The following is a 20,018-nucleotide window of genomic DNA, read 5'->3' as shown; positions in this document are numbered from 1 at the left end:
CTATTGCCTGTTATCCCTGTCTTTTTCTTGAGATAGATATTAAAGACAAATTTCTCCAATGGATGGATGATGAGAATTTTTAAAAAAATTTTTTTATATATATAAATGTTTAACAGTGTTTTGGTGATCTGTTCACCCAGCAGTGAGTATGTAAAAAAAAATTATCTTTACTATACGCTAAATAAATGTGCCCAAAAACAGGACTCGAACCAGGGACCTGCTTGTCTAAAGGTGAGTGCATACCACAAGGCCAGATCTCTTCACATCTGACAGGATGAAAGGTGATATGGAAAGGAATTATTGTTGACCCAGGACATTGCCTTCTTAATAAGGCAGTCTCCGTCTAATGTGTAAACTGTGACCTCGCAGTTCAACATATTTTAATTGAATGTACAGAGTTAGTACAAATAAGGTCACAACATTATGAAAACAGGGACTTCAAATCTCTGTTCCAGTCGGTCGATCCTCTTACAATTTTAAAGTATCTGCAGGAATGTGAACTCCTGCAGACATTGTAAATAAATATTTTTAAACAACAAAAATGTAACTATTATGATTTTATAAAAAATTTTATTACAACAGTACATTGATTTTAAACATGACTCAGTCAAGCTTCATTCAATATATAGGCCACCACCCAGTGCAAAAAATAGATTAAAAACATCACTATTTATTGATGAATTCGAGGACTTCCTTCTTCGCCTTGACATGAAGTCAAAGAAAAATATTATTGTTGGAGATTTCAACTTACACTTTGATCGAGACACACCGGATATAAGAAATATAAATAAACTACTTTCGTCTCATCACATGACACAGCATGTCAATGAAAAGACACATCGGTGTGGACACATTATTGACTGGGTATTGACCAGCGTTGACATGCAACTAGCGACACCTATCAATGTAGATGATCTTTGCATTTCAGACCATCATTTAATATCTTTTGGCATCAGAGGGGGGACAGTACACGACACAAAAACAAAAAAAATAGTTGTTTCGAGAGATTTGAAGAAAATTGACATAGAACTATTTAAAGCGGACCTCTCTCACTCTCTAACTACACATTGTGAGAAAGAAGTGACTGGTGACAATTTTGATAAAGCAGTTATTAGTGTTATGGATAAGCACGCACCTCTCACAACAAGATCTGTGAACATCAGAAAAGAATCACCATGGTACAATTTGGAGGTAAAACGTATAAAGAAAGAGAAAAGAAAAGCGGAGAAGAAATGGAAAAAATCTGGCCTGACAATTGATAAGGAAACTTACATATCATTCAAACATAGACTCAAAGAGGCGACAATTAAGGCAAAGCGTATCTACTATCTTGATAAAGTTGATAACATAAAAAGTCCGAAGGAGTTTTATAAAATCTCAAATAAGCTTCTAGGCAAAGAGATCAAAACAAGCCTGCCACACCACACTGACGACAAGCAACTCGCGGACTGCTTTGTAGAGTATTTCATGAATAAAATAACAACGATACGGAGTGAACTTGACACAGACGAAACAGAAGCAGAATATACCTCTTTTTATGGTGAACCCTTAACATCTTTCAAAGAAATTTCAATAAATGACACAAAGAAAACGATTCTCTCTAGTCCTAGCAAATCATGTAGGCTCGACCCTTTACCAACATCCCTTTTGAAGGAGTGTATTGATGAACTTGCACCTTACATCACTGAATTGATTAATCAATCATTAAGGGAGGGAGTTGTTCCAGAAAGCTTCAAGAAAGCATTGGTGAAGCCATTGTTGAAGAAAGCGGGACTTGACAGTGATAATTTTAAAAACTTTAGGCCTGTATCAAATCTACCATTCATTTCCAAAATTCTAGAAAAGATTGTACTAAAACAACTTTCTTGTCACGTGAAACATAATAACCTTGATGAGTGCTTTCAATCGGCCTATCGGCAAAATCATAGCACAGAAACAGCATTGATGAGAATCACAAATGACTTGCTGCAAATTATTGATCAAGGAAAAACCACCATCCTTAGTCTTCTCGATCTTTCGGCGGCCTTTGACACCATCGACCATGCCATACTACTTCGAAGGCTACAAGTTACTTTCGGCATATCGGGCACTGCTCTAAACTGGTTTGCATCATATCTTACTCAAAGAACTCAATCAGTTTTAATTGGGGAAGTAACTTCGTCAGAGCGTGACCTTCATTTTGGTGTACCTCAAGGATCCGTTTTAGGTCCAGTCCTTTTTGTACTTTACACTTCCCCTGTTGTGAGAATCTTAGAGCAACATTCTCTCGCTTACCATATGTACGCCGACGATACCCAGATATATAGCATGTGTTTGCAATCCGATATAGTTTCAAAGATAACTGTTTACGAACAATGCATCAACCATGTGATGAGATGGATGTCTGCAAATAGATTAAAATTAAATGGCGACAAGACTGAAGCCTTATTCATTGCTAGTTCAAATAATAAGACAGATCCATTTACACTGGCACTGACAATCAACGATAATGATAAAATACAACTCACAACATCAGCAAAAAATCTCGGCATCACCCTGGAGAGTGATCTGTCTATGAACAAACATATTAACAATGTGAGAACAAGTGCTATCTGCATTCTAAGAAATATCAGAACAATCAGACCATTTATTAATAGGGAAACTTGCAACAAATTGGTAACATCTTTGATATTCCCGAAAATGGACTACTGCAATGCACTGTTTGTTGGTCTAACAAAGGACAAAATAAACAAACTCCAGAAAATACAGAACATGGCAGCCCGCGTTGTACTACAGAAAGACAGAAAAACTGCAGCTCCCGAATTACTACAGCAGCTGCATTGGCTGCCAGTGGACCAGCGGATTAAATATAAATCTTCAACTATCGTTTTCAAATGCCTGGAGGGCTCGTCACCAGCATATCTCTCAAACCTCGTTGAACGGTATAACCCACAGCGATCGCTTCGATCAACGAACGACCTCAAATTGAAAACACCCCGCTGTCGAGTGAAGGCTGGTGAACGCGCCTTTCAGCATTCTGGTCCAAGGTTGTGGAATTTACTACCATTAGAGAAACGTTCTTCGTCTTCACTAGAGGAATTCAAGCGTCGATTGAAGACATTCTTATTCCGACAGGCTTTATTTTGATTATGTGTATAATTAGCGTTGTTCGTGTACTGAGCCCTCCTGATGAAGGGATGTTTGGCGCACTATAAATCTATACCATTATTATTATTATTTATTACATGTTTGAGCAGCTATGGCCCCTCAAGGCCAACAAAGACAGAAATGGGCGCTTAAATGACCTAAATAGTGTCGAAAGCGCCGTTAAACACCTAAAAACAAAACAAAACTAATGTAGGTCAGGTGTATGATTGTAGTTGTGTTCCCATGCATTTGTCTTTGTTTGACTTTTATATGTTTATTATTTTAACATTTTTCAGTGTCGGAGATCTTCTGAGCTTCAAAGCCCATGACATTGCTGAACAGATGACTTTATTAGATTCACAGCTCTTTCAAAAATTGGAGGTACTGGACCAAATTATTTTATTTATTTATTTATTCATTACAAGTCTACTAATGAATGCTGTCCAGTTGTCCATTCAGTGATATAAAAATCTTGTTGCTTCCCTCTATAAGGCATAAAAGTTCTAGCAAAATCATTTTAGTTAGAAGCAAATTGAGACCTTTCGAAATTGGTTTACTTAACTTTTTTTTGGTCTCTTTTTAAACGTTTTCAGTGTTATGAACTTTTTTATTTCTTTTTTTTTTCTGTCTTTTTAAACGTTTTCAGTGTTATGAACTTTTTTATTTCTTTTTTTTTTTCTGTCTTTTTAAACGTTTTCAACATTATTTTTGGACAAACAAGTTAATGCCTCCAAAATTAAACATTTCACATGGTTTGAATCCTGTCAAAACATTTGTTTCCAGAAAGATTATTATTGATTTATTTTTAAATGCTATTGGATTTTAATATATTTATGTGGTACACTTACTTTGTATTTTTATTACTTTTTTTCTTTGGCCAGATTCCAGAGGTATTGATGTGGGCCAAGGAACAATCTGAGGAAAACAGTCCAAACCTTACCAAATTTACAGAACATTTTAACAAGATGTCTTACTGGTATGTGCTGATCTTATCGTGGTTCCAATCCCTCAGTCAGTAGAGCCCTAACTTACATTTCTTCTCCCCCATCCCAGCCCTTTCTATCAGCAGTAATGATATAATGGGACTCTCAGATCTTCCTATCCAAAGGGTAGCAAGCAATTGCTTTGATTTGTTTAACTCAATCCTTTGATAGACTTCAACTCCATGGGCCTTTTGGCTATATCACATGTTCCTCCTTTTTCGTTATACAATATATATAACATTCATTAAAAAAAATATTTTTTTTTTAATTATGCCTTTTGCGCGGCGATATCCTAAGATATCGTCGCCTAGGCATTCCACGAAGGAATATAGATAACTCATCAAACAAGATGTCTGATGTCAACAGTAATCACCCATGTTGTCCAAATGAGAGCAAATTGGGGGTTAATAATCTTGCTCATGGAAAAAAACGAAAGTGCCTGAAGTGGGGCTCGAACCTGGGTCATCCGGATCATAGTGCAATGCCTTAACCACTCTGCCACTTCGCCCCCCATGATATAATATTCATACTCAATGTAATACAATTATTATTATTCTTTACAGGTGTCGAACAAGAATTCTTACACAAGAAGACCCAAGGGAGAGAGAAAAATACTTCTTAAAATTTATCAAGATTATGAGAGTAAGTTTATCATCTTTATTATTTGTTATTGTTGCTGCTGCTATGACAGGATTCAATTAACAGCAACAAAACAAAACAAAACAACAAACTTCGAGAGGCCCCAATACGTGTTTTTGATCACCTTTCATATATCTCTCATTCAATCATCTATTGTTATGTCATTCGTCCATTAATTTATTTATTCACCCATCCATCCATTCACCCTTTTCATCATCCATATAAAATGCCTCTACAATTCAGTAAACTTCCGTCATCCATGAATCAATCTCTACATCTATCATTCTCCATTTCATCTATCGTTAATGTAATATAAGATTCTTAACTCACTCAACCCTAACACCGACTATATCCGTTACTTTTACCCCATGCCTATTTATTACATTTTTCTGAGACAAATTATAGGTGTAATATTAAAGCTAATGTTTGTAGTTTTTTAATGTTTATGATAGTTGAATAAAACTTTCTATGTACATGCTCATTTTAAATACATTTTGATAAGTAGCAAAAGTCTCTAGGATTGAGTGAGTTAAGTCCATTTTTTGGGGGTAGAACTGGACGCATGCCCAAGAAAATAATTTATTCCACATATTTTTATAAAAGATAATAAGGGAAGCCTCGAAATTTTTTTTGGGCTGTTACGATTGAATCAAATTGAGTTTTCCCCAAAACCAAAAGGGTATATTAATATACATTCTCATCTTCCTCAGCATCTACGAAAACTTCACAATTTCAACTCCTACCTGGCTGTGCTGTCAGCCCTTGATTCTGCCCCTGTCAGAAGACTGGAGTGGCAGAAACAAAATACAGACGTAAGTCAGAAGAAAAAAAAAAAAAATATTAACAGTTCTTTTATCAACAGAAATGTGTTGTAAGGAATCCCTTGATGTATGCTGCCACATGCTCAGATCACAGATTGTTGTGAACTTCGTTATTTAGGGTTGAAACTTTTGAAACTTTTCTTGTTCATTAGATATATTGAATCTCTGTGGATTCTTCTCATAGGAATCATTGAGCTGATACTCTCTCACATTAGGATTTTTGTGGACATATTGAGAAATGTGCTTTTTCTAACTTTCATTTTTATCAACCAAGTGCAGAAATGTGTAAAAATAAATGTTTAGTTTGTTTAGATGGATAGAATGGTGGAGATAATATCAGCAGTGCCGGTCTACAAAATGTTGTGTTCTTAGATCATTAATTAATAAGACGTTTTATTCCAAGAATCAACAAACCAACTTGTTACAGTAAAGAAAATTTATTAAACATAAGATACATGTGTACAGGATGGTGGTTGGATACTGAATAACTCTCAACAAGGTAGTGACTAGAACAGACGCTAGTTGTGAACGATACTACATCAGATGGACGATACAAGTTACGATACTTGAATACAATAACTTTCATTCACAACACAAAATATCTCATGAGATGCTCTCAAAATGGTCTCAAAATCTCACATGTCCTAACTGTAGGTGTGACACTATCAAAGCAATATTGACACCAGTCTTATAGTGGGCACATTAACGTTGTACCACAAATAGTTAGATAAGTAACTGAATGAAGATTAACCAACAATTTCTCATTATAGATACAACTAAATCAGATCCTTGTTTATCGAGTAATTCATTTTAAAATATAAACTTTCTCACTTACATAGGTTTTTGGCCAACTTAGATAATAGTGCAGAAATTAAGGATAAAGAAAATGGTATGAATGGCATTAAAAGTGGTATATATGGTTTTAGTTTCTGTCTTAACAACGCACTTCAGAACAAATAAATATTGGTTTCATTATAATGATTGTTTTTCCATACTTCCAGGCCCTACAAGAATTCTGCCAGTTGATAGACAGCTCTTCTTCATTCCGTGTCTACCGCAATGCCCTATCAGAGACTGACCCTCCTTGTATACCTTATCTGTAAGTCACTGATATTTGGCCCAATGTTGCTGTGGTGGATTTACCATCATTCCAAGCAGCTGGTACCAACTTATAAGGTTTCAATCATGAAAGACAGCTTTGAAATCATCCACTACTTACTGGCAACTCTCATTGATTTTGTTTTGTTTTGTTTTGTTTTTTATGTTTGTGTCTTATTAAAAATCCTGATTAGATTATAATTTTTTACCTTGATGTTTTAGGGCTGTTTACACGTATATTAATCTGAGAGTTAAAGCATGTTTTTTTTAATGGCACAGTTCTATTTATTTTTATTTAAAATTCCCATGTCTATTTTAACATCTGAAAAGGTATTATGAAACAGTTCGAGACAAAGCAGAAGGAAAAATACAGGCAGGCTAATTATTTGGGGATGGTTTTTTTTTTTCTTGTATTTCTCTCTCTCTCTCTGTTTTGTCTGGCAATGTTTCATACACACCTTTTCAAATTTCATCTGACACCAGTGTCTTTCCCCTAATTTATCACTTTGAATAGAACAGTTTATCTGAGTTTTTAAAAATAGAAATCCTGATTTTAAAGTCGAAAGCCTTATAATCTTCTCTTGTAACTGACACTGTGGGATGATAGATTTGAAAAATAATTTCAATGGCTTGCTTAGAATCAAAGTTTGGTTTTTAGCTATCATAATTTGCTGCTATCCAATTCCTCTTATGACTGTCCAATATCGGTGCGATTGTTTTTCCATAAGACATTTTTGTTTAATAGGCATCGAAATGTCGAAAATTTGTATAATGTTTTAATTTTTAAAATTCGAAATCTCAGACTGAAAATGAAATTTCAGATTGAATTAGGTTTGCCTCTATACAGATCCAGGTTATTGTTGCCTTGGTATTTATACCTTATTGCACGCAGGGAAGGAAGTTGGTGGCTTGATCTGGTTTCAGTATGTTAGAAATTACCTAAAACCAATGTCCTATTCAGATGTTAGGAAGCAATTTGCTATCATCATCATCATTATTTATTTATTTATTTATATAATTTTTTAATTATTATATTTTTGTTTTATTACCATTATTATCATTATTAATTGCTTGCTCCACTACATGACTCCAAATTTCTATTTTTTCTTTTAATTCCCAAAAATTTACATGCCTGTATCACATGATAAAGCAAGCAAGCAAGTCATTTTTTGATCTCCATTCCTTTCCATGGTAGAACTGAATCGTGCTTACTGATGATTAATATTTCTATCTCTGCAGGGGTCTGATTCTGCAGGACTTGACCTTTATCAACATTGGCAACCAGGACAAACTGACAGATGGAAGCATCAATTTCACCAAACACTGGCAACAGTTTAATATCCTGGACAGTGTACGACGGTTCCGTACTTGGTACGTTATTAGAGTAGACAAATCTTTGTTGTTGTTGTTGTTGTTGTTGTTTTTGTTGTTGTTGTTGTTGTTATCATGACTTTTTGATCTCATAAAGTTTATCATAAAATATTTTCAAGGTTACACTTGAATAAATGAGATTATCACAACAACTAATTATTTCATTGGTTTGTATCTGATTTTCTTGACATTTCAAAAATACATAGTCCTGGAAAGGGTGTGGGTTAAGTAGTAGTTTCTGTAATAAACTATATTAGTTGACAATTTCTACTCAGGAGGATTAGTGTTGCCTGGATATAAGAGCTTTAATAGCAAGTCTTCTATTTGAATAGATTTTACCAAAGTAAAGATTCCTATGCAATTTAAAGTCAACAGTTCCTAATTAATCAGCCCTGGTATTATTACAAGTCTAAGTAGATATTTAGTCACAGCTTTACATAATTACATATATTTTAGATTTTTTTTTTGGTGTGTAGAATCAAGAATAATGAGATAACCTGATTTGCATTCTCTGTAGCAAAAAAAAAAAAAATGATATTGGGAGAGAAAATGACTTGCATAACAAAGTTAGAAAGACTAAGAATATATCATTTATATATAAGGTTTTGTGTCAGATTTTTGATTGAGAACAGGTTATAAAAAAACAAAGGTGATGGTTGTGAGAATGCAATTCAAAGAACTTAAAAGGGCTGGCAAGCCAATAGCTACATTTACCTGTAGGATAAGACGATGTTTGTAAGGAGCTCATACAAAAAAAATTTTTTATCCGAACAATGCTGGCGATGGCCAGGTACTCATTTTACACCTGAGTATAGTGTAAAATGTGAGGAAAGAGTATTTTTCAAGGACTTAACTTTTTGCTGCCCCCAAGCATGATTCAAACCCAAGATCTACAGGCCACATGCTGAGCATTAGCGTTGGGGCTGGCCATCCTTGTTCATCACCACCACGACATAACAAAAACACCACTACCACCTGACAACAGCACCAAATTCATTGATTGTTTTATTTTTTTTTCTACTTTCACCTTTATTTTTATTCACCAGTTGCTACCAAATCAAGAGAAACGAGAAGGTGATGAACATGCTCAACAACTTTGAAGGTTGTCTGAATGAAGACCGCCTGTGGCAGATCTCACAGAACATCAAACCACGACCAGGAGCCAAGACACAGGCTTTTGTTAGCTGAATCATGTCATAACAGCAACAACAATAACAAATGATAAAGATGATAAACATGAACGTAGCTCCAATATCACAACTTGACTCATCAAAAGGCTGATAAGATAGATTGTCTAATAAGCCAGAACTCTAATCGCTGCAAACATGGCAAACATTTACAGCTTGCCATGGGTCATTATTGGCATAAAATCAATACTCTTGCTCTGAGACGATTTAATACAGAGGATTTGAAAGATTTGGTTTAAAAAGTACAAAAATCTCACCATGTTTAAGGTGTTGAGCTCCTCAAAGGATTGGCAGGTTGGAGGTTTGAATCTCCGTGAATATACTGGGATAATTTTATCAGACAGTTTTAAAGGAAATCACTCTTACAGTCCGATCACCTATGGAATTCATAAAGGAGATGCCACATTTTAAACAACTTAGATTAAAGTTGATGAATTTTATCTTGAAAACTTTTCCAAAAAGGTTTTTCAAGAGGTGTATGTATCTAAGCTATATAGCATTTTTCACAAATGACAAAACTACAAAACAGGATAAGAAATTGAAAGTAGTACAATGAATAGATTGATTCAGTGATATCGACGATGAACAACCTTTCCCATATATATGATGTGCAAATTCCATGAAAGAGCAAATACATCAAACTTTTCAAAGGCAAGCACGACAAACTGTCACAAAGTGGTCAGTCAGTATAGAGCTACAAAACACTCATGTATTCAGGTTGCTGTGTTTGGGTGTTAGCAACCTGTAGACATAGTTGTCTGTAATATAAACTGGGATTGGTCGCTGTCTTTGGGTGATAGCAACTTATAGACATAGCTGTCTGTAATATAAACTGGTATGGGCATCGCAGTTTGCCTAGAATGATGAAAGGAAAATGGCCACGGAACACAGTTCCAGAAAACAAATGAGATCAGAATTTTCCAAAGTCCATTCCAAGTTTCTCTCTTCAGCTTCTGCTTCTCCATTTCATGTTCTCACATCTGATAAAGTGACTGGAGGAAGAACAGGATTTTACACCTGCATGAAAAGTGTATTGATTTTATTGTGGAGTTGGTTTTCATTAAGACGGCATTACACAGGGTAATGTAAGGTTATGGGAAGTTTTAAACAAAATTATTTTAATGTATGGTACAACATATTATGTTGTATATGATATAAATACAATGTAAGTACTGTCATATTTATTGTAATTTACAACTCGTGTTGTTTATTTGTTATGAATCCATTGTAATTATTATAATTATTTTTATTATTATTATTATTATTATTATTATTATTATTATTATTATTATTATTATTATTATTATTATTATTGATGACATTGTACATAAAAAATGACACTTTATAAGTGTTGATAGGATTGTATACATTTGTTTCATATATTGTTATAAAGTAAAGCTATACCATACACGTATTTCATTAGTTGCTATATTATATTCAATATATAATCCTTTAGCAGAGCATTATAAACAAAACTTTACCATCATGTGAGCAATTACAAAACTGCATTAAGTTAGTGGTTTACCAAAGCTTGTGGTGATGGGAACGGAAATTCTGTTTCTACGTGATTAAGTTGAAATCTGAATAAGTATTTCAAATATATTAACTGATTTTAAACTATATATTAAAATACAAGGTAAGCATCATTATCAAAATTTAGTGATTGCCAGGGAACAACTTATTAAGTAGTCAAATTATTTCTATAGAAATATTGAAATCTACAGAGATTATTTTTCTTCTGGTTCCAGATGTTATCAGTGTCCGTCTGGTCAACCAATTGCAATTTATTTATTTATAGAATTATTTTTTCATTTTTTCATTTTTTCATATTTTTTTTATTATAGACAAATGAAACACTCTTCATCAATTCCTATATGGTCATGTTTATATATTAAAAAAAAAAAAACATTTTTCCCCCCAAAATTTCATAGTCGTGGTTTTGTTTTTTGTCCTAAATTACAATTTGATGACCTGATAGACATCTACAGTAGAATCTGGTATTGTGTCAAGCTTTCACGTGTCTCTAAATAAGTTGATATGCAGTCAGGGCATCATTGGCCATTTCCTTGACTTTTAGAAAGAAATACCAAATCATACATAGATTAAATCCAATTTGGGTGAGTTTACTTTACAGCTTTTATCTAGCCAGATACATTTTTTGTTGTTTCGTAGCTTCACTATGAGACTCTTGCCTTGCGGAAGGTAAAAAAATCTTTGGAGTATCATTAGTATATCGTATCTCCTAACATTTTAAAGTTTACAGTTTTCAATAAAACTATATCAAAGGATTGGATTTATTCAACTTGTAGTTGGTTATAAATTGTTTTATAATGTAGTTATTTTCTCGAAACGTGTTAACTCATCGTGTTTATCAAGTGCAATAATGTTAATATTTTGTACAAACTTACATTAGAATTAAAATGAAGCATTATGTCTGTTACATTCTGTTGGTAGAGATACGAGTCAAGATTTAGAGCACATTATAGTATCACTTTAGGGTTTACCATGACTTAAGTAACAATGATGTAATGTTGATGCATGTTTTTTCTATGATTTGTGTGATAATTAAGAATTGTGCCGTCATGACAAATAGATTTATATATTAATTCTTACTATTTATACTGTGTGCGTCAGACCATTGGTCTATGTCATAGTTTTCTGAGCCTGTTTTTAAAGACAAGTACACAAAGAAACAAGAAAATATGTATCCTTAAAATAAGTTTGTTGTGGTCTTGATTTGACAGTTTACAACGCTTACAAAGGACTCTTTGATCTAAAACTGATCATAATAATAAAGTATGATAAATCTATTACATTGCCTGGCCATAGTTTTCACTACCATGTTCTTGGTAGTCATTCAGAGCCATAACTATGAAATCAGAATTTGTTTTTGAAGTGCTCATCAGACAATAGCAATGGCTTCCTACCCTTAGGATAGGACGCTTATCCATCTTAAAGTACTTTCCACCAGATCAAACAGATTCTGCTATCCAATCTCTGTTGGGTGGACGAGGAGTCAGAATAAATCTTGACAGTACCTAGGAACGACTTGGGACCTCTGAATTTGATGCCCATTTCCAATTTGAAAGAAAAATGTTATATAGCACTTTGAACATATTCAGTGGATATTGCGTTGTATAAAAGTTCAATTTTTAAATTTGTTTTGGTTTTTAAAAAATATAATTCGAGTGAGAGGTGGGGGTTGTCTGAAGCCTTGGGTCGTAAAAATACAAACAAAAAAGGTGTAAACGGAAAGTCTTCCATCCAAAGCCATTCCAATTTCACCTGTTGTTACCATGTAATCAAGCTGCCTTTTCCAATGGTAGGTGCCAGTCAGGGGTCTGAACACACTACAATACACGACCATTCACGTCTTGTGAAATATGGTAACAAAATAATTTCATTCTTAGATATTGATGCTATGTTCATTGGAAACTTTCCCTTGTCCAGCTGAATGATTTGACACGATGGTAGAAAGGACAACAATTTGAAGTTTCAATAGTAGTAGTAGTAGTAGTAGCGTATGGCTACACCTCCAAATTCATTTTGTCCACCCAGCTTTGAAAGTCTTCCTCTGCCCTAAGAACTGTTTCAAGTTCAAGTTTAGTTACTGGACAGTGGAGGGCGATGTGATCGCTTGTCTCTGGGACATGAAAATGACATTTCCGGCAGGCACCACTGTTCCCAAGTTTCCATCTGCACATATTTGATGCAGTTCTGCCATGTCCTGTTAAGAGGCAATTTGAGGAAACCCCAGTATTTCCTGGCATTGTAGAATGCAGGCATTCTTTTGGTGGGATCTTTTATGATGTTTCCTCCTCTTGGTGTTTCCTGTTCCACATTTCTCTCCAGTACTCTTCCACACTGAAGTCTGCCATTTTTGTTAGGTGGAAAGGTCTTCTCGATTTGAGTCTTGTTGAACGTGCTCCCTTGATGATTATTTTTATAGAAAGAAAAGAAGTTTCAATTGAAATAGGGAATTGTTTCTAAACGTTAAGCCCAAACTAATCGAGTCTTTTTAAGATGACTGTGGGCAGTAAGTGTCTTTATTATGTGGTCCTATTTGGTTGGAAGACATCTTGGAAATCAGAATTCTTTGTGCGCTTGTCTTTAACTGCAGTCCACGGATTATCATTTTTGCTCATCATTCAGTGCTCAACTTAGAGCAGTCCTTTACTGAGCAGTTATCAGCATCACTGTTGGTGTTAAGGTACATTATTATGTTGGAGAGAATCAAACTCATTTGTTACTATGAAACAAAAGTAAGAATTATTCAGTGTAAAAATTTGGGTCCTCCAAAGAATTCTTCAAATTGATAAAAGACTTTTTAATATTTTTTTTTAATTGATTGAATATATATGATTTTGTGATTATTTATTTAATACAACTTTTTATTGTTTTTATTAAAATTATCGCTTGTAAATAATGTATTAATCTGCATCAGATAGTTATGATCAAATACTTGATATTTTGTGGATGGTTGTCTAAATTATCTCCTGTTATGATATTCACGGACAATAATGTTATAAAATTACTTCAAAATCAATTTTAAAAGCCACAGTGTGAGTAAACGGTTCCTGACTTCCTACTTAAATTAATATTAACATGGTGAAATCAATGAATGGATTTTAAAAATATGTAAGTAATAGTTATGCTGTATATATATTTTGACTAAATCAAACGAGCATGCAATAATAATGTGGATAACGTTATAGTCATTTTAAATTAATTTTAATTTATTGAACTGTCCTATCATCATCACCATCATCATAATCATCTTCATCATCATCTTCACACAGCATTATCATTTTTTTTCTATTTTTTTAAAAAATAGCATTATACTGGCATTCATCATTTCTTTATTTTCATTGTTCTCAGCAGCATTATTTCCTTCTCCTCTTCTCTCCTTCTCCTCCTCATCTTTGTCACACCACCATCATCACGTCATTATCATCATCATCATCATCACCATCATCATCATCATCACCACCATCATCATCATGACTATCAGTCTTGTACAAATGGATAAATCCTGTAATTGTTCTACAAAATGACAATGATCATCAAAGTCATGACACACTGAATGGTTTGATTTGGTTTGATTGCTGTGGACTGTCGACTACCTTAACAAAAAATACAGAATTTGCGTTATCATTATTATGATACGTTTTATAGCTCCTCTTGTTTCTGTTGTTATTGTGTTATTATTATTATTATTATTATTATTATTATTATTATTATTATTATTATTATTATTATTATTGTTATTGTTATTGTTGTTATTTATTATTGTTATTGTTGTTATGGATTATGCAATGAATTATTATACGATCGTTATATTCATCTTATTTATTATTCATGTTATTGTTACCCCTACAGGTAGACATGGTTTGCCCATTCAGACCAATAGAATAAATAGCATTATTATGTTTTGAGGAATGAATAACTTACAAAATAGTTGAATATCTTATAGGATGTTTTCATCAAGATGCGATCCAAACTCTGGTTTTTCGTAGTTGTTTTTCATATTTTTGGTTGATTAAGTAGTGACTCATTATTGAAATGGATCCAAATGGATATACAGCTGTCATAGAAAGGGGGATGATGATAGTCATGATTTGAAATATTTCAGAAACTGCAGCCTGGCCTTAAAATGATTCAAGAATCAATCCAGCAATCCCTTACAAGGCCCACGAAGGCAGGTCATCTATGCAGTGTCAGATGGACAGAAGTAATTGCCAGTTACTCTTTGGATAGGATGCTAGACTATCACAAAGTACTCTCTTCTAGTAGATCTAACAGATGCTGCTGAGAAGGTAGGGGCGCTGACACAAGAATTTCGACTGCATCAGAGATAGATGTCCTAAAGTTTGTGTAAGGAGTGATCTATACGGGGTTCTATTGATGAAGTATTTAGACGGAGTACATTCACAGGGTAAACTATATAGTCTATTTGGTTAGATCAAGTCAGGGTCATTTCACTCTTGATTAACATAGCCTGATTTTTCTTACCAGTAATTTATACAGGCTAAATCAGTTCCACTTGATTGTGCAAGTTGGTGAGAGGTTTTTGTTCATTTTCATTATCGAAGCACCTAGCTGTCATGTTGATATTTTCATCCCAACCATTTCCCATTGTAATATGGAGAATGGATTAAATTATGACTGTATAGCTCAAGTAATTCATTCATCAACAAAGTGTAATAAAAGTTTTTACAATTATTGTTATTGTAGGGAAGAGTAGAATGTTTTATCAAATGATTTTGTGTTTCCTTGTTGCTGTGTTGCATGTTTCTTATTTTAATTCAAACAATATGATTTGTAGTATAATAATTATAATGTCTCTTCTCTGCTTTTGACTCGTATAAGAATTTGTCAACAATTTGCAATACAATAAAATTATTATAGTACAGGAGCATCACTTAGAAATTGGACAGTCGAACTCGTTATCTTAAAGTATCTTAGGTGGTGGAGAAAGAAAGAGAGGTACTCGTCGACATAACCTCACACTCGAGAGGTAAATTGTGTTTTTATATATAAAGAAGGAAGATATATTTGGATCAAGGCATCAACCACATCCTGATTTCGGATAAGTAATTGTAAATGATGGAAAAGAACAAATCGTGTGAATCAATTCCAATATTTGGCTAAACTGGAAAAAAAAAGGGGAGGGGGATGTGAGTGTCGTGGTTTGAACAAATAAAAGGAAAAGGAGATACGGTGACATTTTAAAAATTATTATTGTTATTTTAAAAAATAATTTTGTGGTGTATTTGAGAAAAGATTTTCTGGCGAGAAATCGTATTGATGTGAAGTCCTTGCATTATAAATGAAGTAGGCATAGGCTTAAATATTAGTTTTATTGGGTTATCTTTCCCGCATTTACACATACCCAAATATTTACACCATTCCGAGACCAAAGTTCCACTCGCATATTATCCACATGACAACAGTTTGTGAACTCGCAAACAGATTTTTTTTTGGTCATTTAGGAGTATACATCAGATTATAAACAATCGTCCAGTTTCTAGCTCTGAACCCTGTACTATAAGTGTTAAAATATTACTACAGCATTGAGTTTGCCTTCTTTTTTGATTAACAAAACATTGCGTTCACAAAGGATATATGGAAGTGGTGATGACAGAGGAGATAATACATGTGGTTGACAATAATGATGGCAGTAGTGGTGATGATGATAGTGGTGGTGATAATGGTCTGACGATGGCGATACCACTGAACGTCATTAGCAAATGGATTCAAGGGATACCACCCATTATTTTAATTAACTTGTATTCCATGGATAACCTTTCTTCAAGAACCTTCAGGTCGCCCGGCCCTGATTGCTACTATGGAAGAACTTATTTCCCTTGTAAATCACCCATTTAATTCAAGGGATACAACTCCCCCGAATTAATTTTTAAAAATGTATTTACTGAGTTACTTCCCTTTAAAGATTTTAGATAGGTCACATCCCCTTTTTTATCCATATGGAACGAGTCGTCTCCCTTGCAATCATTATTCTTGAACACCATGAATGAATGGATTCAAGGGGTACAACCCATTATTTTAATTAACTTGTATTTAATGGATAACTTCCCTTATATAAGCCCTTTTAATAGGTTGTCCGCTCCTTGTTTGCCGCTTTGGAAGAAGTTATTTCCCTTCTAAATCACGTGATAATTCAAGGGATGCAACTCGTCCGAATTTAATTTTAAAGTATTTATTGAATTACTTCCCTTTTATGAAATGATGGGTTCATCCCCTTTTTTATTTGCATGGAATGGGTCGTCTCCCTTGAAATCCAATATTATTCTTGCATTCTGTAGTGGTTTGAATTTTCTAGTAATTTTTTTTTTTTTTTATGTGTTCACTTGACTGGGGAATGAATGAGTACCAATACCAGTGATGGATGAGGACGGGGACTCTTTTGGCAAGCAGTTCTTGAGATAAATAACGCCTCATACCACAACATGTATATGCCATTTCAGTGGCCCGGAAAATGAAGATGACAGACAACTCAACATGTCGATAGTCTAAAACTAAAAGTTGGAAGGGAATGGGGAATAGTTATTGCAAAGTATATCTCTGTAGCAACCTACCCTCATGCAGCAGGATAACATTTCCAAAACACACACACACACACGACTTCCTCCCTGATAGAAAGCCACAGTGAAAGGACGACAGATTAGAAGGTGGGGGGGGGGGGGGGAGGGGGGTTCAGAGGACCCTGCCTGTAGTTGCCACCATTCGCTCACTGATTAATTTGAGAGCACCAGTGGAGAAGGGGCAGTAATAATCATCAACCAAATCTACCATCACCATCGCCACACAGCTGCCCCACCACCATCCTCATTATCTTCATCATTGTCACCATCATCATCATTGCAGAACAACCAACATAACCCACCTCTTGACATTATAATTTGATACCGCCGCCCCTCCTCTCTCTCTCTCTCTCTCTCTCTCTCTCTCTCTCTCTCTCTCTCTCTCTCTCTCTCTCTCTCTCTCTCGCGCGCGCGCGCTATATCGTTATAAGATCAAAGAGAACTGTGAATGTCGCTTTTGATGTTTAGATCCAATAACGTTTTATTTCAACTTAGCATGTGATAAACAAAAGTTACTTTTCAAGTTTCAATAACACCCTTAATTCATCAACGAGGAAACGAACATAAATTCTGTACATTATTGTGTTATAGCTTAGTGAAGTAAACACGTAACGAATTGAACTGTCAGTTCTCCCGTGCTCCAACAACACGCAATTTTAGTTTTCATTCAATTATAGATCATGGAAATGATCCTCAACTTAACAAAAATCTCAAAACCTGAAACCCTAGGCTAGAATATCGTCGCCCGAGTGCCAGAATTGACTAATGTCCAACATTCATGTTTCGAGATAAAAGCAATGGAAGTTTGTTTCGGATTTTAAACTCGTGTTCAAAATGTTGATTTGGCAATAAATTATGAAACAAGGAGTGGCGGTTTCCGTGGTGCTACATACAGTATTTCTAGTATTAGCCGACGATAAATCAATATCAAAATTAAATGGGCATTGTTAGAGAACGGCATACGTATAGTTTAACGGCTCTTGCAACACTTTTGGGTCGTTTAAGTGCCAGGAAAGGTCTTTCTTAGGTAAACGAGAAACTTGTCGTTGATGAAAGAAGTACATAGAAGACATGTGTATCTGTATCTAGTCCGAGACAAATACCATGGCCTTACCCGGATCTTTGCCAAAAAGAAAAAATATATACATATATCTATGTACACTACTAACAATAATACATGTAATATTTAACACGTACAAATCAAGATTTTATTCAGACATAATAATATAAATCATAATATATAGACATAAACACATAACTGAAATATGATTTACAAGGGGGAGAAAACATCTCATAACAAAAAAAAAAAAAAGCATGATAACACTGGCCGTAATGCAATGACAAGCTGTGATCCCCAAATCAGGATTTTCTACGGCCCTTCGTGTACAAAAGTACTCAGTCCATCTTGACAGCAAGAGACCCCAATTGCTTCGTTCCACAATGCACTGCATGTGAGACGGTCATTGTCAACCTGTTTCATTTGCGGCAAAGAAGCAACGAGAATATAATAAATTCAAAAAAAAATAACATCCAGGTAAAACTAACAGACAGGTACAGACTGTATAAGGTTGTTTGTTTTGTCTTGAATGGTTTTACTGTGCTTTGGACACATTTAAGTCATTTCAGCGCCGCAACGAGAATATAATAAATTCAAAAAAAAAAATAACATCCAGGTAAAACTAACAGACAGGTACAGACTGTATAAGGTTGTTTGTTTTGTCTTGAATGGTTTTACTGTGCTTTGGACACATTTAAGTCATTTCAGCGCCGGTAAAAAAAAAAAAGGGGGGGGGGGGGGGGGGGGTGGTCAAAAGAAATATAGATTTATAATTGAAAGAAAATAAGAAAAAGTAAGACAAAGGGAATGGTACAAATAGGGAACAGATGTAGATTCCAAGAGCGCACTATCAGTGTATAAGTTGAAATCACCTAAACGTCTCATCCAAACACAAGCACAGATCCCCGCTAAGAGGAATACACTCAAATGTTTACAAATCATTATATATTTAAAACCAAAAATATGTAATTGTATACGTAATACACAACAGAAATATGATTTACAAGGGAAAAACTGCATTTCCCAAACCTATAACCATACATTTGACTGTTTCCCTCCCAGTCAAGGACTCTGCCATGGGCAAAACTAAGTAATCTCATTCCAAGACAAAGACAGAAAGCAATTGGAAAACAGATATAGGGGGATAGAAGACACACCAAGTACCTCCCTGCCCACTATGGAAGGTCGGGAACTCGGGAGCCCCACCCAGCGTAAAAGCTCTACAGTAATATATAATAACGTTTGTGTTATATCGCCTGGGGCGTGAGAAGGAATGGCAGATAGAGTTCATGGTGGAGGATATAGTGTGAAACGTATAACAATCATGGTTAAGGAAAAAACAGTTGTGACATCAAATAGATATGTGCGATGAAAGCTAGTTGTCCCTGAGTCGGTTATAATATAAACTTGGTGAATAACGGGAAGGATGGCCCTTTTTACAATACATTTATTGATTACCTCTTTTATTGCTTTTTATATGCGATAGGGGTGGGATGGGGGAAGGGAGGGGGGTGTCGTTTTTTTATTTACTATTTTTTTTGGTTGTTGTTGCTTAGTTTTTGTTTATATTGTTTTGTTTTTGTTAATGTTTTATTTTTGATTTTATGTTTGTTTTGTTTTTTGCTTTTTAT

At 34.5% G+C, this 20,018-nt stretch overlaps 1 protein-coding gene across 11 annotated transcripts in view; it reads left to right on the top strand.

Annotated features, from left to right (window-relative positions):
- The window catches only part of LOC144979827 (rap guanine nucleotide exchange factor 1-like), a 128,290-nt gene extending 118,547 nt beyond the window's left edge, over positions 1-9,743 (top strand). For all 11 annotated transcript variants that reach the window (XM_078926980.1, XM_078926983.1, XM_078926989.1 and 8 more), the window contains 7 exons: positions 3,423-3,507; positions 4,008-4,102; positions 4,673-4,751; positions 5,459-5,560; positions 6,571-6,668; positions 7,907-8,038; positions 9,085-9,743. In XM_078926980.1, coding sequence (XP_078783106.1) covers positions 3,423-3,507; positions 4,008-4,102; positions 4,673-4,751; positions 5,459-5,560; positions 6,571-6,668; positions 7,907-8,038; positions 9,085-9,226 — 733 coding nt within the window. In that variant the 3' untranslated portion in view covers positions 9,227-9,743. The remainder of the gene's footprint in view (positions 1-3,422; positions 3,508-4,007; positions 4,103-4,672; positions 4,752-5,458; positions 5,561-6,570; positions 6,669-7,906; positions 8,039-9,084) is intronic.
- The last annotated feature ends 10,275 nt before the right edge of the window (positions 9,744-20,018 follow it).

The sequence above is a fragment of the Berghia stephanieae genome, chromosome 9 (assembly GCF_034508935.2).
Source record: "Berghia stephanieae isolate SIO BIC M18660-M18661 chromosome 9, UCSD_Bste_1.3, whole genome shotgun sequence".
Classification (NCBI taxonomy): domain Eukaryota; kingdom Metazoa; phylum Mollusca; class Gastropoda; order Nudibranchia; family Aeolidiidae; genus Berghia; species Berghia stephanieae.
This window is presented reverse-complemented; position numbering and strand designations above follow the sequence as displayed.